The sequence below is a fragment of the Culicoides brevitarsis genome, chromosome 1 (genome assembly GCF_036172545.1).
Source record: "Culicoides brevitarsis isolate CSIRO-B50_1 chromosome 1, AGI_CSIRO_Cbre_v1, whole genome shotgun sequence".
Classification (NCBI taxonomy): Eukaryota; Metazoa; Arthropoda; class Insecta; order Diptera; family Ceratopogonidae; genus Culicoides; species Culicoides brevitarsis.
The window spans coordinates 42,745,087-42,770,474 of NC_087085.1; the positions used below are offsets into that span (position 1 = coordinate 42,745,087).

Below are 25,388 nucleotides of genomic sequence, written 5' to 3' on the forward strand. Positions count from 1 at the left end.
AATTTATAATAAAATAAATTAATTAATTTAATAAAAATAAATAAAAAAATAATTAAATTAAATATAAAAAATTTAAAAACAATAATTAAAATTAAATTAATTATTAATAAATAAAATTAATCACATTGATTTAAAAATTTATATTAAAAAAAATAATTAATTAAAATTATTGGAAAAAAATAAAATTTTGAGATAAAAAATTAAAAAAAAAAGAAGAAAATAAAAAAAAATAAAAATTAAATTTTAAAAGTATAAAAAAAAACTTTCCATCAGTAGAACGAAATTCACAGGTCCATAAATTCAAAATAATTCCATAGCCACTCTAACACTCCAAAAACTGCTCAAACACACAGCGATGTACGATAAAATATGTTTTCATAATAATAACTAATATAATAAAAGGGTCGACTTACAAAGAGAGATATGTTGTTGAAGCTACGTTGAATTTTCATATGATGAATGAAATGTGAGTTGAATTGGATGTGTTATTATGCGTCCCTTTATATTTAAATATTTTTCTTTTTTTTTTGTAAAATTGTTTTATAAATTTTTTTTTAAATATAGATCACACTCACGTATAATTTTATTTTATTTTATTTATGGATTTTTGTATCTATCCGAGGGCTTGTTACGTCAGTTACTTATTTTTTATTTATCATCATAAATTACAAAGCACTGTTCGTTGAGCTGACAACAATGGTTTTTTTGTAGTTATTTATTTATAATTATATTGTGAAAATTATGGGACCGAAATATTTTAATTTTATTTACTTTTCCATAAATTTATTTATTTATTTTTGTTTATTAATATTTACGAGTTTAGATATTTTTCGTAATTATTTCAACGTTTTTGATGCAGAGTTTCGGTTTTTCACTGTAAAATAATATTTATTGAAAAATAGAAAAGCAATTTTGTATCAATTTGAAACTGATATTACATTTTCCGTAGAAAATTTGAAATAATTTGTTACAAAGAGAAATTTTAATGAATGGAGATATTTTTTAATATTTATCAATAGATAGAAAATTGCCTTTATAAAATCTTGTTTTTCAATTTTTTTGTAAAAAAACAAAAAAAAAGCCACTCACGAAAAAAAAAATATTTTTCTTTAAACTCCCACAGATATTTTTTTGTATTTTTTTTTATTTTATTTTATTTGATAAATAAAGTGTTTGTACCATTTGCCGCTGTCATATTTTTGGTAAGTACATCAGAAGAAGAGAAGCACAATCACTTACAAGTTTGCCGAAAAAATAAAATATTTTACGCCACTAAATCCCTTATGTACTTGGATCGTAGCAATTTTTGCCGAAAAAATCCTCTGTTGTTATTTTTTATCTTCGAGAGACATACACACGAAAGTTGAGGAAAATGTTTTGAAAGTAAATAAGTTAACAACTTGTTCTAACGACGAGACTGGATTTTTCGTGTAAATATTTTTTTGTCACTTTTTTTTGTTCATTTAAAGGTCTTTTTTGTCATTTATTTAATGCTTTCGGCTTAAAATGTTATTTTATTTATTTTTTTTTCTCTCTTGTAATTTATTTAAATCACTGTTCATTTAATGTTTGCCGCACACACACAATTTATGTGGCGTTCCTTGTTATTTTTTTTTTTTTGGTTTGAATTTTTTTTTGAAATTTAAATTTTTTTACCGCACCGCATGATCGCGTCTTTGTGAGACAATGAACAGCATCCAACTGATTTTAGATCATTATTTTTTGTCTTGTCTCGAGTCTTGCGTTTGTTATTGCACCTCACGCTGTGTCCCGTTATGCTTTTGTGTGAGGATTTCCAATGGACTGGAAGGCGTTCGTTGAGTTTGCGCACTTTTGGCGGGAATTTCATTTCACATCTGATTTCCTGTCGTGTATGTGACATGTACTTTGGAGAGACAATGTTACAATAAAAGGCTGCTTTAGTTGTTTGCAGAGTGATAAAAGTAGCGTAAAATGATGTAAGACGGAGCTAATATGAAATTTGTTGGGGATTCCTTCGTGGAAATGTCGAATAATTAGTTTGATCTGAGTTTTGTTTGAATTTAATTTTTTTTTTTAAATATTTTATTTATTTATTTTTTTTTATTTTCTTTATTTTTTTAATTTTAATTTTTTATTTTTTTTAATTTTATTTTTTTAATTTCTTTAATTTTAATTTTTTTTAATTTTGAATTTTTATTTTTTTTTTAAATTTTTTATTTTTAATATTTTTAAAATTATTTTTTGTTTTAAATTAAAAATTTTATTTTTTTTTTATTTTTTAATTTTTGAAATTTATCTTTTTTTATTTTAAAATTTTTATTTTTTTAAAATTTTTTAATTTTAATTTTTTAAATTATTACTTTTTTTTAAATTGTAATTTTTCTTTATGAGTTAACTTAATTGCCGCAATTTTAAATGTTTCATTTTTTTTTATAAAAAATTAACATAAAATTATAAAAACATTTCAAAATATGGCGCTAGATACACAAATAAGAGAAATATTTGAAAACAAGGTGCTCTCAACCGCATAATGTTGTGTGTGAAAATGTGTTTCAGTGCAAAAGTAAATAAAAACCATTCGCTTTATTTTTTTTTATAAAAAAAGTGAATTATGTAAATTGTATTTTATTTTACGGCACAAAAATTGCATGTCTTTATGATGAAGTACTTGAAAAAGTCCTCGTTCATGTTGTAAGTGGTTAAAAAAAGGTTAATTTTTTTGAAATGTTGTTTTTTTAGTTATTTAAATGTAGAAAATTACGCTCATTGGGGCGATTTCGTTTGCAAGATGAATTCTCAAGAGCTATTTGCATTTTAATTTTGTGACATTTCAGAGAGTTTTTTTATTTTTTGAATTCATTTTAGCTTGAATAGATTCCCATTGAGAGTTAAAAGCATTAAAAAATACTGTTACGTAAGCCGCCATTTTGTTTTGGCGCCAAAAAGTTGATCTGATGTTATCTATTTAGATCGTCTTTTGCTTGATCTTAACTGATCAATTTTTAAATTTAATTAGAATTTAAGATCTTAAAGTACGATCAGAAGATTAAATTAAAAGTTTAAATTGAGATCTTTTACTTTGATCTTTAGATCGCCATATTTTATAACCTCAAAATTTGTGATCGATCTTAAAAATTTTTTTCACCAAAAAATTATTTTATTGTAAATGCAAAATTTCAACCAACTAATGGACCTAAAGGTTAAAAAATAATTAATTGAGATCTTTTACTTTGATCGTTAGATCGCCATATAACCTCAAAACTTTAGATCGATCTCAAAAATTTTTCCCGCCAAAAAAATTATTTCTTTGTAAATGCAAAATTTTAACTACATAAAGGTCCTTTGTGTTAACCAAAGCAGCAAAAATACTTTTTAATGCATTTTTCGCAGATGTCGGTTCATACTTTGCCCAAAAACATGCCACAAAAATATGAAAATTCATAAACAAATGTTACACACACACATCTTTCAACTTTTCTATACAACATTTTCTGAATATTTTATTACAGTATCATCATTATATGGATGACTATTATCACGAGAGAACGAGAGAGAGACAGTTATGACATGCATTTTAACACACATATTGAGGCGAACAAGGATTATCAGTCGAGTGCAAGGAACATTTTATGACATTTTTTAACTGACATTCAAGCCTTGTTGTGTTTTTTAATTAAAAAAAAAAGAATTGACCTGATTTCGCATAAAAATGCTTTTTGTCGACATAATTTGTATATCGAGAGCTATCATTGTTGATTTTTGATTGCCTGACGATAGCCCGAGTCATGGATTGAAGTAAAAATTTGTCAATGACGCAATGTGGGTCGAATAAATTGGCATATTTTCTCGCGTGTGTGTGTGCTTTCTTTGGAGAATTCCATTCATTTTAATACTGTCATTTATATTCCAAAGATGAAAATGCCAGTTTTTTCTCCATTCACAGTTTCACAGCAATAATAAAAGCGGAATGTAGTACGTTGCTTTTTTTCCTTCATACAAAGCTTTATTATTATGAATATTTTCCATTCTCCCTCTATCTCTCCAGTCGTTCTCTGGCAGCTAACACACCGCAACACACAGCAAAAAGACAAATAAGGTAAACGTTCATATCGAGGATTGAAAAGGTAAAGAGAGAGAAGGAGATGAAGAAAAAAAACGCAAAACGGGGGCAAATAAATATGTGAGGAGGCAGGTAAGTGCCTTAGATAAATTAAATGTACTTTATAGAGCTTTCTACTTCTTTTGCTGCTTGTCTACGGCGTACTTTAATACACTTAAGGCGGATTGTGTGGCATGTGTGTGATAAAAATTTTAAAACAAAGGTAGACTGACTGGAGAAGGAGAGAGAAAAATGGAAAAAGAGGAAAAATTGCTTATTTTTATCATTATTATGATGACTTTGTTTCCTTCACATCGTCTTATGATCTCAAAATAAAGTCAAAATGTGACTTTTTTCTGTAGAAATTTGTGTGATATTACCCTCAAGACATGCGATTGGAAATTATTGGAAGAACCAATCAAGGCACAAAAGTGACATAAAATCCTTTTGATTATTATGCAAACAATGATAATGACGATAAAAAAATTTTTTTTGTCTTTTTAGGGAAATGTAACTCAGAAGGGAATATGGGATTAAAGATCTTTAAAAATTTGGCACGTGTAATTTTTTTATCGTATTTCAAAGAAAATTTTGAAATGAACTTTAAATGGTCGAATTTTTCTTTAATAAAAATAAAAATTAAAAAAATTATAATTAAAATTATAAAATAAAAATTTAATTAAATTTTAAAAATTTAAAAAAAAATCAAAATGTGCATTGGGATTAAATTTAAAATTTTTTAAATTTTAAAATTAATTTTTTAAAAAAATTAAATTATTTTTTTAAAATTTTTTTTTTTTAAATTTTATTAATTAATATCCTCTGAGCTAAAAAATTTTGAATGTGCATTGGGATAAAAATTTAAAAAATAATTGAATAATTAAAAATTTAATATCATTAAAAATATTGAGAAAAAAATTGAAAAAAAAATTGCATTTGGATAAAAAAAATTAACTAAATAATTAAAAATTTAATATCATTAACTATAAATTATAAAATATTGAAAAAAAAGGTAAAAAAAATTAAAATTTGCACTGGGATGAAAATTAAAATTGTGCATTGGGTCAAAATTTTTGAATGTAATTAAATTATCAAATATGCATTATTATGAAAAATGTTTAAAATGTTAACTGGGTAAGTCTTAAATTATAAAAAAAATGGAGAAATTTTAAAATGTGCATTGGGATAAATTAAAATGCGATTTTATCGTAAATCCCTCTTCTTCTAAAAAAAAATATTTTTTTCGTTTATCCTCTCTTCTGGATTTCCGCTAATTCCATTTTCATTTGGAAAATCCAGCTGTTGCCAATAAAAAAAATGGACTTGGTTGTTTTCGTCCATTTTTAATCGATTTCCATCCAACAAACAAATAAATTTTGGTTGAAATTTTTATTGTACTTTTTTTCCGCTTCATGACGGTTGTTGTTCAAAAAAAAAACCATGAAAAAGACAACGATAATAATGGCTTCTAGACTTGCACATCAAAATTCATTTTTAAAAAAGTTTGTTGTTTTTTTGCAGGTTTTTTATTTGAATATGTGCCAAAAACATTTCAGCGGAACATACCACACAATCATCATCATCATCGATATCGCACGTCAAATACAATGAATATTTTATTAAAAGAATCGGGGAGCATAATATTATTATGAAATATATTTTTTATTGTTCTGTGTGTGTGCTCGAACAAAAAAATAATGTCTATAAAGTGACGCCAAATGCCAACCAAACGCTTAAAATGACACTCGAACAATAATATCAATAAAAGAAGATTTATGGATTATTTTGAGCGAAACGCACGCAAACGGTTTATGGAAAAATATTTCAAGTGTGATTTGGCGAGCACCTTTTCAAGGGTTTTTTTTGTTTTTTTTTTTGTTGAAAGCTTTGAGTGGCTGGCAAATATTTTTTTTTTGTTTTATTTATTTTTCATATTTTTTTTACTCAATTTTATTTTTTTTGATTACCTAATTTTTTTTTTCTTTAAAAAAATTATTAGTTTTACAAATTAAACTTAAAAATAAAAATAAACTTTAAAATTTTTATTTAAAATCATTCATTTTAAAATAATTTTTTATTGAAAAAAAATTAAATAAATATTTTAAATTAAAAAAAAAATAAATTTTTAATGACATTAAAAAAATATTTTAAAAATAAAAAAAAGATTATTAAATATTAAAAAATAATTTTTTTATTTATTTTTCATATTATTTTTAACACAATTTTAATTTTTAAAAATTTTGGAATTTTTTTGTTGTTTTAAAAAAATAAATTAAATTTACAAAATTAAAAAAAAAATTAAATTAAGGTATTATTTAATAAAAAGATTTTTTTTAAATTTTAACAAGATAAGTTAAAAAAAAAATAATTAAAAAATTTTGAAAAAAAAAAATAAAATTTTTAAATTTAATTTTAAATAAAAAATATCTATAAATTATTTTTATTTAATTTTTTTAAATATTTTCTCACAAAATCGTCAATTTCATGGTCAGATCAGCATGAAACGGAAGCAATTTTCATTCACAAAACCCGAATAAAATGGTTTTCTCGGTTAATCTGATCAATTGTTGAGGTTTTCCGTTCATCATTCGAGAATTTATCCATTTTATGCCAAATCTCAATTCCAGCCAACTTTTAATCCAAATTGAATCTCAAGCTTATTTTGTCAAAAAAATAGATTTGTCCATTTGAATTTTAATTGAATAAATATTGTTACAGCTTTTATTATTGTAACGACTTATTTATTCCATTTATTGACTTTTAATCTTCTATTTTTTGTTGTTCGTCCTCTAATATGTACTTTTCCGAAAAAAATGCCATTCATCAAGGTTGAAACTGTCTAACAATTGATTGATTTTTCTTTAATTAAACGCCTTTTAAGTAATCAACCCGTTCCAGTTTTCATTAAAACTTCTCAAGAAAAACACAAAAAAAAATTTCGCGATGATTGATGATTGGAGTTGGCATCGAATTACTTACAATCCTAATTTATTCGAAAGCGCGCGGCTTGAATTGAAAAATGACGTTCGTCTTTTGTAATTAATTAAAATTGATATTTGATCATTTTCAGTGCGAGATAAGGATTAATTTTGTCGCTAAAACCGCAAGTCCTTTCATTGAATATTATTTGTACAATAAACAATTGCGGGCGACAATGAACAGCGGCTTATGTGTGATATAATCTGTTGTAAATTATCTCGCAAAGTATATCGAATTTCGTTCAATAACGGAGTAATAATGCGAGGATATGATATATTTTAGGCACCAAATGAACAAGAGGGAGGCACATTATTGTAAGCAAATTGTCCCTTAATTAATGTCAAAGATTAAATCTTTTATAAGGTTGCTCGCCATTTATCTCTCTCACTCCGTTCCAGCATTTTTTTTTTCGTTTTTGTATAATAATGCGATTAAATTAGCGTAACACAACAACACGGAAAATGAACTGAGGAACGGAGTAGCAGAGTGATTGTGAAAAATGAGTCCAGACAAAGAGGATTTATGCATTTCTGTTCTCGAACATTTATTGTTGTACGAGGTTAATTTTCAGATAATCACCCACATTAATAACAAACAGTATTTAGGAAAAGAGTTTTGCTCGGAAGATGACCTTCCTTTACATCGCGTTGGTTTGTAGAATGACGCTCATTACGATAGAAAATGTTTCAAAAAAAGATACAAGAAAAGATCGTTACGTATGAATTCTGAGAAACTCTTATTTATCGCTGTACATAGGGAAAGATTATTGGCCTTTAATAATGCCTAAGCTCTTATCTTAATTTTAGCTTATTACTTTTTCTTTTCTTCCAAAGCCCTTTTAGAGATCTGTGTGTGTATTTACACATTTTTCATTATTAATCGTGCTCAAAAGAGAAGTACGGAAAGTACCTTTCTTTTGTCCCCTTTATTAGCCTTCTCTCATTCGCGGTGCGATTTTTTTTGTTACTGTGAAAGTTTCATGTTTCGAAACGAAAAAATTTTTTGCGAGATTAATTTTTAAAAAAATTTCTTATTAAAATATTTTTTTATCAGAAATAAAATCTAAAGGGAGTAAAAAAATTAAAATAAAGAATTATGAAAAAAATAATTAAAAAAATTTGTAAAAGTTAAATTTTTTTTTTTAATTAAATGAACTGTTTGAGAAATAAGGTCTAATATGAATTGAATTTTCTATTTCCTTTTCATTTACTATGTCGGATTATTATTTATTTCTAAAAGTATTAACGATATTTTTTTCGTTTGTCTTCTCTATGGGCATATTTAAGTCGTCTCTATATTTTTTATGAAATCGCAGAATTTTTTCCATTTGTTCATTTTCAACTTCTTCTCCGAAAAAATTGGTATTATATGGTTTACTGATCCAATATTGGATATTATAAGCAAATATTTTTTTGTAGTTCCTTCATCTGAATCGTAAAGTAAGTCCAATTTCTTCCAATCGTCAATTGCCAATAACCTTCCTTTAACTTAGATTCATTAAGAAAGCTCAAATGTCAAATTCAAATCATCAACTCTTATCGAGTAAGAAGAACATGTTTGTAGTTTTCGAAAACCTCCATTGATAAAGAAGATGTCTTAAGAAACCAGATCATGTGATCACTCATCAGTTAGAAAATGAAGACTTTTAGCTCATTGTTTTATGTCAACCTATAGTAAATTTTGAAGTCAGAATATTGAATCCATTACTTTCTGGATCTTTTTCATTTTGAGATGATATCTTCACAATACTTCATATGCTAAAGAAAAAAATATACATATTAAAAATTCTATAAATTTAAAAAAAATTTACCTTATAGAAGGCTACTTACCTCAATATGAATTTTTTTGAGTTCGCACATTTTCAAATTTTTATTAAGTTGCGAAACTTTAATTTTTCACAATGCACTAAATAAGAATTTTTTTCTGTGTCTGTCTTTATCTCTAAAATTATAGACCAATTCCCAAAAAAAAAAATGTCTTGCAAAAAATGATTTATTTCCGGAGCGCACTGTCCATTGAATAAACAACGGCGAAAAAGACGCGTGGCAATAAAAAAGCAGCAACTGTAAATGATACCGCGCACAACAAATAATCGCCGACTCATAATCACGATAAGGACACTCGTGTTGTTCCTCGTCGTCGTTGTCGTCATCAAAATCAACATCATCATCGCGGAGAGTTGCTCGGTAGTTGTTGTTAAACAAGATTCAAACATTAATGTTAAACATAATGTCGGCACGTCCTTCTTAATTTACTTTGCTGTGGTGCGTTAACGTAAAAGAAAGAGAGAGAGAGAGAGAGACCTAAAGAGAAAAAAATATGATTAATTATGACGTAAAGTAATGGATGATGATGATGTACTTTTTTTTTCAAGCCAACTTGCAACGCGTTCTTGTGTTTTTTTTCCATGTCTGTGTCAATCAAAAAAGATTTTCTGCAGCTCCAACTGTGGTTAAAGTCAATGTCAAGAACATTTGTTTAATTAAAAAGTTCCGAGAAGATTTTTCTCTCTTTCATTGCTTTGATTAATATTTACATTATTTTGTGTCGTTCTCACTGCCGAAGGCTCGCATGCTGAGGATAAACGGCGATTGCAATTACCGAGAATTAATTAGTCTAATGACAGAAAATGTTGAAAGCTATTGAATGTCAAAGCAATGGCAATAGACACAAACGGATAAGTAGTAAACAAATTTCACGATTGCACGGAAATTAATTGGAAGCAAAGTGGGTCAACGTTATTTTGGGAATTGATATGTGATTCGCAGGAAATTTGTACTTTGTTTTTGTTGCGATGGCGAAAGGAATAACAAACCACGCAAAATTCACTCCTACGATTAATTCGATAACATTGCAGAGGGTTTCATGAATGATTGCCATGAACTTTTGTTTAACGAAGTAATTAGTTCACACTTTGGTTTGAGATAATTTTTCATCAATTAAGAGCTAAAAATAAAATATAGAAAATTTTAAATTAAATTTTTTTTTTTATTGTAATAAAAAATTAAAAGAATTTTAAAAAATAAAAAAATATAAAAATAAAAAAAAATATAAAAAAATAAAAAAAATAAATAAATAAATTAATTAAAATTAAAATTAATTGAATTATTTTTTTTAAATTACGTATTTTAATTTTTTTTAAATATTTTTATTTTTTTTTCAATATTTTAATTAATTAATTAATTAAAAAAATAAATAAATGAATAATAAATAAAATAATTAATAAAAATATTTTTAATTATTATAAAAATAATAATAAAAATAATTTCAAAATTGAAGCTAAAAATATTAATTTTAATTAATTAAAAAAAAATAATTAAATTTCAAAAATTAAATAAAAATTCAAGCTTAAATTTCACGAATTATAAAAAAAATTAAAATTAAAGTTATAAAAAGATTTTAATAAATTAAATATTTTTTTAATATAAAAAAAAACAAAAAAAATAATTTTATGTAAAATTTCTAAATAAATTTGTTATTATTAAATTAATTATTTTTATCTAAAGTTGAAGAAAAATTATTCTCTTACCAAAAACTCATCTTTTTTAATTTTTCCAAATTTTCCTAAACTCATTAACAACCAAGAGACAAATTTTGTCCATTTATCCGAAAATTCCTTTAACTTCCAACATTTTCACTCGTCGCCAAGTATGCAAATAACTGCTCTCGAAACCTGATAATAAAATTAAGTATTTTCTCTGTGTGAACGTTAACCAAAAATATGTGTGCCGCGTACTCCATCGAGAGAACATTTAGACTGCAATAATATAAATAAATGGCGGGAACTCTCCGGCATCTACTATTTTGCGAAAACCATAAAGGTAAAAATACTTGTCAAAGCAATAAACTTGACATTGTGACAGTATAATAAATTTTATGTTTGACAATAAAGATAAAAAGGGTCCATAAAATGAGGATATTTGCACCTACTTTTAAAACTAGGATGATAATAAATGAGGCGTGTTTCGGGTTTTTTTTTTGTTTCGTTAATGTTCGAGCAATAAGTAATGTCTTTTTAAAAAGCAGAGTTCTTGGAAACAAGAGGGAATTTACATAAAAAAGCTTCTTTTTCTCTTTATTTTGATAATAAAAAAAGATAAAGTCTCTTAAGAATTCATTCTCATTTTTTTTTGGTACTTTTTTGATTTAAGGAAGATAATGAAGCCGAATAAAACATGATTTATGGTTGCGTGACAATTTCTTCCTTTTTAGATTTTTTGACCAAAAATTATCTCAAAAAAGCATTGCAAGTAACAATTTGAAGTTACGTGACCCGATGCACATTTTTGAAATTTTGCCCAGTTTACATTTTAAATTTTCTCTAAATTTTCAAATAAATTTTTTTCAATATTTGATGAAATTAAAATAAGTAAATAATTAAAATTAAATTTAATAATTTAAATTAAATAAAAAAAAAAAAATATTTTTAAATAATTAAACAAATTTAAATAAATTTAAATTAATTTAATTAAATAATTATTTTTTAATTATTTTATTAAAATTAATTAATTCTATAAATTTAATTTTTTTAAAAAAATAATTTTTAAATTTAAAATATTTTTTGTTAATTCAATTAACAATTAAGTTTTTAATTAAATTAAATTACATAAATATTAAATTTTAATTAATTAATTAGTTTCTAATTTTTTTTAAATTAAAAAAAATTAAATTATTTTATAAAAATTAAAAATTTTTTTTTTTTTAAATTTTAAAATAATTTTTTTTACTTAAATTAAATTTTAAAAAAATTAATCAAATAATTAAAATAAATAATTTATTTATTTAATTAATTATTTTTTTAAAATGATTTTTTTTTAAATGAAAAAAAATTAAAATAAACTTTTGAACTTTCTAAATTTTTTTTTCTCAAAAATTTGATAAAAACTTGAAAATCCATGTAAAATCTGAAACTTTAACGACAAAACATCATCTCTAACACACTTTTAATTAATTGTTGGATAATTTGTTCCTCTTTTCTCCGTTGGTCTTTGGCATGCAACATTCTCGAGATAAAATCTTCTTCGCATAAACTACTTTCTCGTCGTTGTTCTGCAAATTACAAACCTTAACTCATCATCATCACATATGTATGAGAGACTGTTTGTGTAATAAATTGTTCCTTTCACAGCCATTATTGTTGTCTTGTAATGAGTTTTTGTCTACTTCAACGGCATTTTTGGTCCAACGTCGTTACACGAAAAAGTTATTACGACGTTAGAAATTTAATCTTACCTGCACAGCTCCATAACTAACGAGATTACCGAGCATTTTTCACTGAAATCATTCAATTAGTTTAATTTTTGCGCGATTTTTAGACGTTTATCTTGCACTCTCCAAACCTTGAAAATTCCACAAATGAATATCTCATAAGCGCCTATTTATTATTCTTAAAAAAAAATTCATTATTATTAATAATGCGACTCACCTTCCTTGAAGTCGGCATGAAAAATTGATTTAAATTTGTATTCGCGTTTTTTTCTGAGAAAGACGCGATAAAAAAGAAGGAAAATTGCACACACACAATTTTTTCTTACTTGACTGGCAAAAAATACGAAAGGGAAACAAGTGAAGTGAACACATCAATAATTTCAAGCACTTATCTGTGAATTCACACGCACAAAATGCGACACACAATGACGAGACGACGACAATGAAATATTTTTTTTATTTGTATTTCGCATGAATTTGCAAGTTCAGGTGATCCGTGATGAAAGAAAACCTTGAGACCCTCCCTTTCCGTATTTTTTTTTCGTATTTGAGAGTCACAACAAATATTTTAAACGCGTTTTGGAGAAAAAAAATTGGTTTTGTGTCTCAAAAATTTCATGAAAAAGCAAAAAATTCGAAATTTGAGCTTTGAGGAGTATCAAATTGTGAAGTGAGGAGTACAAAAATGTGAAAATTTGAATTTTACTCTGAAACTTTTGTTGATCAAAAGAAAATAATTTTTTTTAAGAATTTTGAAGCTTGAGGAGTACAAAATTGTTAAAAAAATGACAAGGAGTATAAAAATGTGAAAAATTCGAAGAAAATCTAATAAAAATTATATTTTAAATCCGGTTGATTGATGAAAATTTTTTTTTTGTTGTGAGGAGTCTTGAAATTTAAAAAAAAATAATTGAGGAGTAACAAAATGTGAAAATTTCCCAAAAATACGACAAATTCAGCCGTTTTTGTTTACTTTTGTTGTCTTTCTCGATCCGAACTTGATGCTTATTGTCACTTTTTATACATTATTCACACTTCAAATAAGTGTCAAGGATTTTGTGTGCTTGACAAATGTGCGTCGTCTTCTTTCTTCGCACGACATGCCACACACGCAAGTACTTAAAGGCACTCGAATGCGAAGCATCTCCTAAAAATATTACATCTCATCTCAGGTGATAGATGCTCAAGTTATTTACAGTTCACGCGTTAAAAAGTGAAATTTAATGCTTTTGTGAATTTTTTTCAAGATACATTTTTTGTTAACAAGGCGTCTCCATTTGCGGATAAAAATTCATTTTGAGTCCGTTTTTCTGTTGAAGTATCCTCTTGCACAAAGTTTAAATGAAATTTTAATAAAAATATGACAAAAGGTCTGTTAAGAGGAATTGTAATAATAAAAATTGTTGTAAAATTATTTTTTTGGTGAAGTGAAAAATTAATAATTTTTTTTCTTTTTAAACAAAATAAAAAATATTGAAAAAAAAATTTCTTCTCGTAATTTAAATAAAAAATATTTAAATGTACTCAACATAATATTGTTTTTGCAGCTTTTAAAATGTATAGAAATTTTTCTGCATATTTTTTTTTGTTCTCTAATATCATATTTTTATTGCACTTTTTATGAATTGAAACATATGAGCTCACTAAATTTGCATATCAAATCAGTATTTTAACAGTTTTGTGGTTTTTTTAATAAAATATGAAAAACTCTTTTTTTTCATTATTTCTCTTTTTGGCATGAATGTTATTTTAAATATCAATGATCACATTTTAAGTTTTTTTTTTATTTTTCATCAGATTCGTTTATTGTGTTATCAGTTTCTAAAAAAAAATTGTTTGAAAATTTCTGAAGTTTTTTTTAAATTATAAATTTTACCTTTTTTGTCATTTTTTCCTATTTTAAATAATTTTTTGAAATTTTTTAAGGAACCTTTTTTGTCTTTTGCAGCTGAATCGACTTCATCTACGACAATTTTTGGGGGTAATGATGATCTATTTGGTTTTTCGTTTGTAGGTGAAGCATTCTCAGAGGATGATGGAGCTAAAAAACAATTTTTTTTAATCAATGAAGATTAAAAAATTGAATTTCTTACTTGATGTCGGTCTCGATCGAGGTCTTGGTTGTAAAGGAATTGGTTTTGGAAGTCCTTTGGAGAAACTTGCGCCATCCATTTCGATTGTTCGTTCTTTTGGAATTGGCTTTAACTTCGACTTCGTGAGGTATTTCTTCCATTTTCTAAATTAAATTTAATAATAAATGAAAAATAAATATAAAATTTACAATTCAACTTCAAGAAGACAAAACCGGTATCGAACTGATAAGATTTTCTAAAATAATAACAAATACTATGTGAAGCAATTGCGGCTCTTGATAAGATATGGGAATAGGATGAACATTCATTCAAAAATATTTTTAGTGAAAAATTTAAAATAATTTTAAAAAATTAAGTAAAATTATCAAAAATCTTATTGTTAAAAATTTAAAAATTAATTTAATAATTTTATTAATTAATTATAAAAGAAAATACTGATTAAAATTTTATTAAAAATTTTTAAAACAAAAAAAAATTGAAAAATTTTACAAAGCTAAAAAAAATCAAACATTTTAATAAATATAATTAATTATTGTTTTTTTTTTAATTTTTTAATAATAAAAATTTTTAAATTAATATGTTTATCATTAATAAAAATGTTTAATAATAATTTTAATTTAATTTAATTAAGTTAAATAATAATTTTTATAATTTCGAATATTAAGATTTTTTTTTAAATTTTTTAATTAAAATTTTTGAAAAATTATTTAGTACACTTAAAATGTAAGATATCAAATATAAAAAAATCAAAAAAAGAAATTTAAATTTTTAAATTTTTAATTAAATTTTTAAACTCTTCAATAATTTTTAAATTTATTTTTTTTTATTGATTGCATCATTCACTATATTTTTTACTATAAAAATAAAATTAAAAAACATTTATTAAAAATTATTAACTATAAATTTTTAATTATTAATTTTTACAATTATTGTTAAATAAAAATTATTCTTAAAAAAATTGGAGCATTAAAAATCGATAAACCATTTAAATTAAATACTTAATCCTGTGATGCATTCTAAAATAAAACTTTGCATTGTTTTAAAAAAGCTCTTCAAAAAACTCATTTCAAACTCTTACGCTTCAATAATATGATAACGCACTTTGTTGAACAACTTAACTTGTTACTCGTATTATTTTTTTGTTTTTACATTTCAAAGGTCCAACGTGTAACTTTTTAAATTAACTTTTAATTGAAACATGTAAAAAATTAAACAGTGACGAAATGTAGTGAAAAAAATTACAGACAATGATTGATGATGATTTTTTTGTGTTATAACTTGTTTTCTCTTATCAAATAGTAAATTTTTACAATTTCTATAAACTTGACCTCCCAAAAATGATAAGAGATAAAAGTCTTGTTATAAATTCGTCAGTTCTAGTAAGAATTTTTCATTTGATTTGAAACTATAGATCGAGTTGTTACTTCGCTATGAAACTTGAGATAGCAATTTTTTTCTACGTTACAATTTTTTTGGTGAGTTTTATAAATTTTTTTTAAATTTAATTTAATTTTTTTAAAATTTAATTTATTCTTTTAAATTTAATTTTTTTAAACTAATTAATTTTTTTTAAAATTTAATTTTTTATTTAATTTAAATTTTTTTATTTATTTTTTTAAATAATTTAAATAATTTTTTTTAAAATTTAATTTAATTTTTTTTATTTAATTTTTTTTAAATTTAATTTTATTTTAATAATTTTTTAATTTTTCCTTTTAGGACTCAATTTCTTGCAATTTATTAAAATCCTTGTCCCAAGTAATTTCGTCAGATCCATGCGTTCATCAACCATCGAATGGATTCGTTTGCATCGGTTGTGATTTGTTGGCAACTTGTGTGAAGCAACATGACAAATGGGAAGCAATCCCTGTCGAATTATGTGACACTTCCGCAGGTTACTCTTGTAACATGATCGAAGGTTCTTGCAGCAACAAAACGGGACCTTGCAAGCCAATCAACAACGGAGCTTTCTCTTGTACTTCAGCAGGAACCTTTCCAGATCCCTTTGACTGCCAATCGTATCATGTTTGTTACAAAAACGGCAACCAAATGATCTCCATAGATATTACTTGTGACGCGGGAGTTGCTTTCAATCCTTTCACGGGAGATTGTTCTTTGACCTTAAACGCTGAAGTTTGTCACAAAGAAGGATTTTCGTGCAAAAAGGCGGGCGACATGGGTCCATGGTTGCACAATCCAAACTTTTTCTACATTTGCAAAGCTGACTTTGAAAGCGGTGAAAAAATTATTTATCCAGAATTGTACAAATGTGAACCCAATTCAAGTTTTGTTAAAGACGAATGTGTTAAAAATGGGTTAACAACGCAAAAACCTCTGCCGGGCGTTGAGTGTTCCAAACCTGGAGTTTTTGAGGATGTTACAAGTTGTAAGCATTACATTTATTGCAACAAAGAGTTGGTTGGCGAAAGATTCGAATGTCCTGAAAATACTTACTTTAATACGAAATACTTGTCATGTGTTCGGGGAAGTTGTTAAAAAAGTTACACGTTTGCCCTGTAAAAAAATTATAATTTTTCAAACAAACTTTGAAACGCAATTTTTTCATAAAAAAAAATAATAATTTATGTAAATCACTTCATGCACACACAGACACAAAACAAAATAAAATGGAAATTTTCTCCTATACTCATCCAGACTCAATTTCAGTTTTATTTAATGGCGTTGTTCATTAATTACCATTAAATATTTTTTGAACCAAAAAAAAATTTTTTTTTTCAAAAATTATTTTTAAATATATTTTTTTTAATTTCAATATTAAATAAAAACATTAAATATTAATAATTTCAAAAATAAAATTATACAAAAGATTCATCGATAAAAATAATTAATGAATAATTAAAATTTGAAATTTTAATTGAATTTTTCATGATAAAAAAAAATGTTGAAAAAAATTAAATAAAAAATTAAAAAAAAAAATTAAATAAAATATTAAAACTTTAAAATAATTTTATTTTTATCGAAATTCGAAACTATTTAGTTCAATTATTTTTTTAAATTTAAAAAAGTTTTTAACGGCAAATTTTGGTTCAAATTCCTTTTTGGATCAAAAATTTATTTTATATTTTTAAATAAAAATTTTTTACAAATTTTAAGTTTTTTATTTCAAATATCAAATAAAAATATTAAAATAAAAAAAATTATTTTGAAATTTGTAAAATCACTTAAAAAATAAAAAAAATAATAATTTAAAAATTAAAAAAAAAAATAAAAAATTTAATTTGCTAAAAATTTAAAAAATAAAAATTATAGAAAAAGACTGATCAGCTCAAAAATAAAAAAATAATTAAATAAATTTTTAGGGAATTTTCAATAATTTTTATAAAAATTAAAAAAAAAACTTTCAAATAAGGCTTAAAAATTTTTTAAATTAATTATCTTAAATAATTTTTATTTATTTTATTTTTTTAACAAAATTATCAAAAATTAAAAATTAAGCTGAAATTTGATGCAAATTCTCTTTTTAATAAAAAAAAATTATTCACAAATTTTATTTTAAAAAACTTGTCAAAAAAAAAAATCAAAAGAATAAAAAGAAAAATTTTAAAATTAATTTTTAATGAAAAATTTTTTTATCTCATTGTGCGTAAAATTTTCAATGTCATAATGACACAACGCCATATCCAATTGTTCGCAAAAAGTTGCACAAAATTTATCATGTGTGTGTGTGCAAATATTTATTTCAATGCATTTTTGTTATTAATGCTCCCAGTTGGCAGAAAAATTCGCAAAATTCGTTGCTGTCTCCTATAATTTTTAGGCAAGACTTGGAATTTCCTATCAAACTTTTGTATATGTCGAGCATTTACAACGATAATCCCACACGCATCTGTTTAAATTTGTTCCGTTTTTGTCTCGTTTGTGTGAACCGCACTCATTTACCGAAAGCTTTTGCATCCACACATGACGAGAGTTAATTTTATGCACATGCGAGAGTTGGGATAACATGAATTACAGAAAACTAGAATAGGGTGGGTTTTTATTATTAATTCACTCGAGTTTTAACATAAATCTGACGAGTTTAAATCTCTCGAATTAAATTCAACATGAATTGGGACGAAATTTCCATTTAAATACGAATGCTCCTCCGCTCCGTTGTTTGTTATGGCAGAAAATATAAATTTTTGATTACAACTTGAAATACCTTTTCATCGTTCCTTCCTTCGATTTATTTGCGTTGCACTTTTTGACGAGAAGAGAAACTTTGAGTGCCTGAAATGCGATATGATTCTTGTTTATCTTCAAAATTGATGGAAATACTCGAATTCTTGCTTTTTTTTGTCTGCCAATAAAACCATCTAAGCCTCTTTATTTATTTATAACAAAATGCCTTCCGCATGTTTTGCCTTTCTCGACATTGTAACGTGCAAAATATATTGGATTACCGGCAATGTTTGTAGTTGCCCATAATAAGAAAACATGAATTTACTTTCGAGCCACGTCCCGCTCTCACTCTCTCCCGCTCTTTTCTCATCTCTCGGGTAATATGGTATCGTTTAATGTAGTCCCTGAGGTCGTCTATGCATTTTATCAAAGCGATGTTTATGAAAAATGGAGAAAAACATAAAGCTACTTCCGTTTGTACATGGTAAATGCGTTGATAGAGCCTAATGGATTGAAAAAAGTTGAATTTTTAAAATTTTTTATCCCAATGCACAATTTTAAATTTATCCCAAAGTGCAATTTAACTTTAACCCACGTGATAAAATAAATTTTTGGGTCTAATTTTTCAAATTTTAATAAATTTTACTTCAAAAATAAAAAAAAAATCATCCCAATGAACATTTTTCATGTTCATCCCAGTGCAAATTTCAGAATTTCTGCCTTATGCACATTACAAATTTAACATATTTAACTAAATTAAGTAGACATTTATTTTGAAATTCGTTCAAAAAATTATTTTATTTTTTTTAATTCATTAAATTTTCGACCCGATGCACATTTTTTATTTTTGAGCCCAATGCATAATTTTTAGCCTATTGAGCAGTTAATTTTTTCTCTAATTCATAAATTCTTTAAGGAATTTTCTTCAAAAATTTTAATTTTTTGTTAAATATTAAAAATACAAATTTTGATATATAAGCCCACTGCACAATTTAAATTTTCTCTTCGAGATTTATTTCTTCATAAAAAAAAAATTAATAAAAATTAAATATTTAAAAAATTCAAAAAATAATAAAATATAAATAAAAAAAATAATAAGAAAATATATACATTTATTTTTTTAATTTTTTAATATTTTAAAATTAAATATTTTTTATGTTCTAAAAAAATAAAAATAATGATTTAAAATTAAATATTTTTTATGTTTAAAAAATTTTTAAATTTAAAAAATATTAAAAATAAAAAAAAAATAATAAATAAATTGATTTTTTTCTTTAAAAAAAAAATACTTTAAAATTAAATATTTATTATGTTTAAATATATTTTTAAATTTAAAAAATTTTAAAAATAAAAATAAAATAAATTCAGTAAAAAATGTTCATTAAATTCCCTCCTTTTTCATCCACAGATCGCATGACGCATCATTTGCAGCCATTTGGATTTATATGAACGACAATCATTTACCTGCTGTGATATCGAGACATTTTTCACACATCTTCCATTCATGCGATGAAATAACGGCGAAGCACGTGTGTCAACTGCTCTCTACATGCGAAAGATGCGCACACAAGAAATTCGATATGAGAAAATTTATCTAGATACCCAAAAAAATAAGTCCTTTGGGAAATTTAAAACCAGAAAAGTCTCTTTTGTCACTCTCGCTCTTTATTTTATTTTGTGTCAAATTCAACGAAAAAGAAGCTTTGTACGAAATTTTCAAAAAAAAAAACGTGAAACAGGAAATCGGTAGCGATAAAGAGAGAAATGACATGAATGCGGGTTTCGTTGGTTCGCAAGAGCAACGTCGGCGAAGTAATTTCTTGGTGTGAAAAGAGGTAATTTTTTCACTATATCACACAATTTATCCGTTTTTATTGGAAGAGATTTGGAGATTTTGCAGAGAGGGTGACTGCGATGTCATGCGATGTTGCAAAGGATAAACTTCGGTGTCGGTCTACGAACTATTTATCATAAGCCAACACGACAATATGTCGACATACAGGCTAAAAATTTGTAACTCAGTGTCCTTTTCTCCTTCTCGCTTGCTCGCAAAAGTGTGAAGGAAAAGTGTGTAATAAAGGAATTTGTAAGGTAATATTTTTAGGTGTTTGTCTCCCGTGTACACAGAGACACTAAAAGGAGATAAGAAAGTTTTTGTTGACCTTTTTAGCATCATAACGTCCTTTAGTTGTCCCATGTACAGAGTTTTCTGAAAAAAATTTCATCATCATTTATTTAATTTAGATTTTTAAACTTGAGTGAATTTTATTGTTAAATAAAAAAAAATTAAATAATATTTTTAAAATTAAATAAATTACAAAAGCTTAATAATAAAAATTTTATAATTTAATTATAATTTTTAATTAATTTTAATAATTATAATTTTTATAATAATTCAAAAATAATTTTAAAAAATTAACTGAAATTGCTTAAAAAATTATTTTTTTTAAACATAAAAAATAATTTAAAATCAAATAAATTGTTAATTAAAATTATTAAAATAAATTTTACATTAATTATTCAATTTTTGTTTTAAAAAATTTAATTTTTAATTTTTATGATTTATTTATTTATTTTATTTTTTTTTTTTTGAAAACATTAAATTGAAATTTATCACAATAAAAATTTAATTAATTTATTTATTATTAATTCATAATTTAAATTAAATTTCTTGTTAAAAAAATCAAATTAAATAAAAAACAAAAATTAATTTTAAAATTTATTTATTTATTTGAATTAAATTAATTTTATATTTGTAATTAATTTTTTATAATTTGAAATAAAATATAATAAATTAATTAAATTAAATTTTTAAAATTATAATTTATTGAAATATTTTTATTAAAATAAATTATAATTAATTGATTAAATTAAATAAATTATATAAAAATTTCATGAATAATTAATTTTGTTTAAAAAAATTTTATTTTTTTGTTTTATTTTAATTTTCAATTTCAAAGAAAATATTTAAAAATGAAAAAAAAATACATAAAAACTATTAAAAATTTTTAAATAATAATAATAAATTATGATGATTTATTTTCGAAACACTCTGTACATTGCAAAGAAAGGAAAAATCTTCATGCAAGAAAAGGAAGTCCATGCACACAAAACTATTATTATCTAATCCAAAAGACAATATTGATCATAGTTAAAATTAATTCCATAAATTTTACTCTATTATTATGATTATTATTATGTGAAAGTTGAAGAAAAATGTTTGCTGACCCTTTTCATGACTTATTTCATTTATTTTCTGCTTTAACTTTGCTCCATGGCACTTTGATAAACTGCTAAAATATTGACTTGAGAAAAGATTGCGCGAACTCAATTTTCTTAATGGAATAACTTTTATTTTGTTTCGTTGTCCTTCGGAGCATTTTTATCTTCAGCAGCAACTTCTGAGGCAACGCCCTTTGTTGCGTCATCGTTTGGTGCTTCCATTTTCGAATCTTTTAAAAAAAATATTTTTTTACAAAAATTAATTAAAACCTTAAAATTTCTAAAAAAAAATCAACCTTCGTTAGAGGTTTTTCGACCAAATACGGTTCTAACATCTTTCCACATATCAGTAGCAGATTTTCGGAAATTTTCCTTAAAAGTTCCTTCAGATTTTGGTTTTTCTCTGAAAAATACGGGAGCGTTTCGTTTCAAGCTTTTACGGAATACTTCGGATACGGGACGTTTTTTTGAGGAATCTTTTTCGTCGTCAACTTTTTCATTTTTGTCATTTGTCGTTTCTGAAGGATTTTCAGAAATTTTTTCTATTTTCTCTGTTTCGTCTTGTGATGCCATTTTGTTGAAAGTTGAATGGAAACTGAATAGAGTTTAATTATTAAGAAAGGCGAGATTTTCTGTTTTATCATTTCCTTCCGCTTATTTTATGATTCATTCAATTCTTATCAAAAGATGATTCATATGAAAAAATATCAATAAGGAATTTTTTATATTTAGTTAAGTTGAATGGAAGATCAAAATGGCGCTGCAGTCAAAATAAATTAATTTTTAAAAAATTTAATAGTTTTCATTATTCAAATGAAGAAAATGAGAAAATCAATTTAGTTAATAATTAGTTTAAAAAAATTATTTAATTAAATTTAATTTATTTATTTTTTAACTTTTTTAAACTAAAATTTAATTAAAAAATAATTTCAATTTAATTTATTTAAAAAATTAAAAAAAAAAATAAATTAAACTTTATTAAAACTTAATTAATTAAAACATTAATTTAAAAAAAATATCTTAACTAAACTAAAAAAATAAATTAATTTAAAGAATAAAAAATAAAGATTTAAATTAAATATTTTTTTTTAATGTTTTGAAATAATAAAAAAAAACTTATATGTAAATAAAAAATTGAAATGCGGTAAAAAAAATTAAACACATTGAGCAAATAAATTATTATTAATACATTGTTGTCTTTAGTACTATTACCTTATTTGCACACTCTTTATAATTTTTTTTATCATTTCTTAGAATATAATCTTATCAATTGAAATTTCTTGTCTTTATTATTTTTAATTTTTTTTTATTTTTATTTTTTTAATATTTTTTTTTCAAATATTAATTTAAAATATTTACAAAAAAAAAAATAAATTAAATTAAAAAATGTCATTTAAAGCATCCTCTTGTAACTGATTCAAAGATTTTCCTGAATTATTTCCTGGCTTCGAAGATCCTACTTGCATATTTTTTGAAGGTTCTGATGATGCAAATTTTTTTTCATCATTTTCATTTTTGTCAGAAGATTTTTGAAAAGCAGTCGTTTTTTTTGGTATGTTTGGCGGATTTTTCTTTCCACAGGATTTGTTAGCGGCAATCTAATTTAAAATTAAAAAAAAAAAATTTCAACCGAAAAAATTAAATTAAAAAAAAATTATACATCAACAATCGTTGGAATGCCTTCAGGTACAATATCATCATTTCTCGCCAAATCAGGAGAAGATAATTTCTTGAAATTATTTTAAATTCAATTTTTCTTTTATATTTAAATTAAAAAAAATCTTACTTCTGACATTTTTACAGAAAATTTTAATTATTAACTTTTATCAAATTTTAATGCAAAAAATTATCAAAAAAAAAAAAAAAATTGTTGAAAGCACGTTGTTTGAGCAAATGTTGATAACTGACTAAATACATGTAGAAACATAAGCAAAACAATTAATCAGAGCAAAGAGAGAGACAATTTTCTTAGTATTTGTAAAATTATTTTTTGAGAAGGTGAGAGATTTTTTATTATTGAATATTTATGTGTCGTTAATTAAAAACGAAGAGTGTCAAAAAAAAATTGACGTCACTTGAATAAAAATCTCTTTAAATGTAATTAACTTAATGGATTTGGGCTGATTTACTCACTTTATGAAACATCAAAAGTTGTTCTCTCTCACATTCGCATGTAAATGATATGAATATGGTTCACCTTTTTCTGATTAAATAAAATTAGTTTTTATTTCAAAAGTTTTTTTCTCTCTTTTTGTGCAAAAGGACCTTTCTTGCATTATCTGATTACCATTTTTCCAAAAAAAAAAAAACTTTCCCTTTTTATACATTTTTTGTGCTCTATGAATGTAGTTTTATGACACATTAAAATCATTTTAGGCATTCGGTTTACTGACTGGAACAAAATGCCGGATTTTATGAGGAGCCTATTATTATTATTATTAAAAGGCTTTTGTGTGTGAGTTCAGATTACCCGCAGTAAATAGTCGGAGGAGGATTGAAAAGGATAAAGTTATGGAAAAAATATACGATCTTTATTATTTTTTATTTCAATTTATTTTTAGTCATCCATGAAATTTCGCTCAGAAATTTAAAGAATAATTTTTTTACTATTTATTCAATGTTTGTTGATATTTTTTTATTTAGATGAACTGCTTTCGGGCTTTGGCTTTGGCTTTGGTTCTGGTTTTGGTTTTGGCAAAGGAGGCGGATTTTTAGGACCTTTAGTTTTGGGAACTAAATTAGAAGACTATGAAAAAAAATATTTTTTTTTTATTTTCCAAAATTTTATAAAACAATAAAAATCTTTTACCTGCATTGATTCAGTGTTTCCCATGTTTTTTGACGTCCGTTTATGCAAAACGCTGTTTATAAAATGACTTTTAATACTCACAAAGAAATATAGAAAAAAAAAATTGCGAGAGAGACTTCAATACATACAAAGGTAACTAACACTTAAAAAATAATTTCGCAAAAATATAAAAAAATTGATAAGAACCTCACTACATTTTATGCAAAATTAAATAATTTACACAAATATCAAGAGTAAAAATTATTTCGTCTTTGTGTTTTTTATGTTTGAGACAGTTTGAGGCAGTACAGATTGAGTACATGGATTGACAGCTGGTTTAACGACTGGTTGAGGCAAAGGAGGAGGATTTGTTGGTCCTGTAACCATATTTGCAACTCCATTTACTGAATTTGATAACTTTTATGAAAAATAATAATTAATTTATTAGTTTTTAAATAAATAAAAATTGAATAAAGCTTATTTATTTACCCAAATTAATTTTAAAGGATTCATGTTTCTTTGTTCAAGTTGATTTTACGAATGAAAGAAAATGACTAACCCGACATGTATAATCTCTCTTTCTCAGTTTATCGATACAATATTGCATTGTCGTATTTTATTATTTGCTTTATTGTCGTTATAAAAATGACAATTTTCTTATCAATTTACAATTGCGTTTTAAAATGAATTATCGGTCAACAAATACATACATTTAATTTCAAAAGCCTTTCATATTTTTTTTATTTTTTTAAATTGTAAATTAAAATATTTTTAATCAATTCTAAAGTCGAAAATCATTATTTTGAAATATTATGAAATTATTTAAAAATTATTTTATTATTAAATTATTTTATAATTTTAATAACTTTAATAAAATTTAATTTAATATTATAGT

The 25,388-nt window shown here is 24.1% G+C and overlaps 2 protein-coding genes and 2 long non-coding RNA genes across 4 annotated transcripts; 1 reads left to right on the forward strand and 3 right to left on the reverse strand.

Annotated features, from left to right (window-relative positions):
* The first annotated feature begins 14,364 nt into the window (after positions 1-14,364).
* LOC134837872 (uncharacterized) lies at positions 14,365-16,857 on the forward strand. The gene is made up of 2 exons (XM_063853264.1): positions 14,365-14,412; positions 16,081-16,857. The coding sequence occupies exons 1-2, from the start codon at positions 14,365-14,367 to the stop codon at positions 16,855-16,857; spliced, it is 825 nt and encodes a 274-aa protein (XP_063709334.1).
* A 4,830-nt stretch (positions 16,858-21,687) lies between these two features.
* On the reverse strand, positions 21,688-22,286 carry LOC134827328 (uncharacterized). The gene is made up of 2 exons (XM_063839927.1): positions 22,002-22,286; positions 21,688-21,935 (listed from the first exon to the last, which is right to left on the reverse strand). Exons 1-2 carry the CDS (start codon positions 22,276-22,278, stop codon positions 21,835-21,837), a joined length of 378 nt encoding a protein of 125 aa, XP_063695997.1. The 5' UTR covers positions 22,279-22,286; the 3' UTR covers positions 21,688-21,834.
* Positions 22,287-22,977: 691 nt separating this feature from the next.
* Positions 22,978-23,605, reverse strand: LOC134827261 (uncharacterized). The gene is made up of 3 exons (XR_010161763.1): positions 23,492-23,605; positions 23,366-23,434; positions 22,978-23,303 (listed from the first exon to the last, which is right to left on the reverse strand). It is a non-coding gene; the product is annotated as an uncharacterized LOC134827261 (long non-coding RNA).
* A 609-nt stretch (positions 23,606-24,214) lies between these two features.
* On the reverse strand, positions 24,215-25,118 carry LOC134827173 (uncharacterized). Its single transcript, XR_010161753.1, has 3 exons — positions 24,983-25,118; positions 24,515-24,910; positions 24,215-24,451 (listed from the first exon to the last, which is right to left on the reverse strand). It is a non-coding gene; the product is annotated as an uncharacterized LOC134827173 (long non-coding RNA).
* Between the last annotated feature and the right edge of the window lie 270 nt (positions 25,119-25,388).

What these genes read in the sequence shown, in the direction of transcription:
- LOC134837872 (XM_063853264.1), top strand. Translation starts at nt 14,365, where the DNA reads ATGTCGGTCTCGATCGAGGTCTTGGTTGTAAAGGAATTGGTTTTGGAA. An exon ending in TAAAGGAATTGGTTTTGGAA is followed by an intron (nt 14,413 to 16,080) that starts GTCCTTTGGAGA and finishes TTTTCCTTTTAG; the next exon opens with GACTCAATTTCTTGCAATTT.
- LOC134827328 (XM_063839927.1), bottom strand. Translation starts at nt 22,278, where the DNA reads ATGGCATCACAAGACGAAACAGAGAAAATAGAAAAAATTTCTGAAAAT. An exon ending in TCGAAAAACCTCTAACGAAG is followed by an intron (nt 21,936 to 22,001) that starts GTTGATTTTTTT and finishes TTTTTTTAAAAG; the next exon opens with ATTCGAAAATGGAAGCACCA.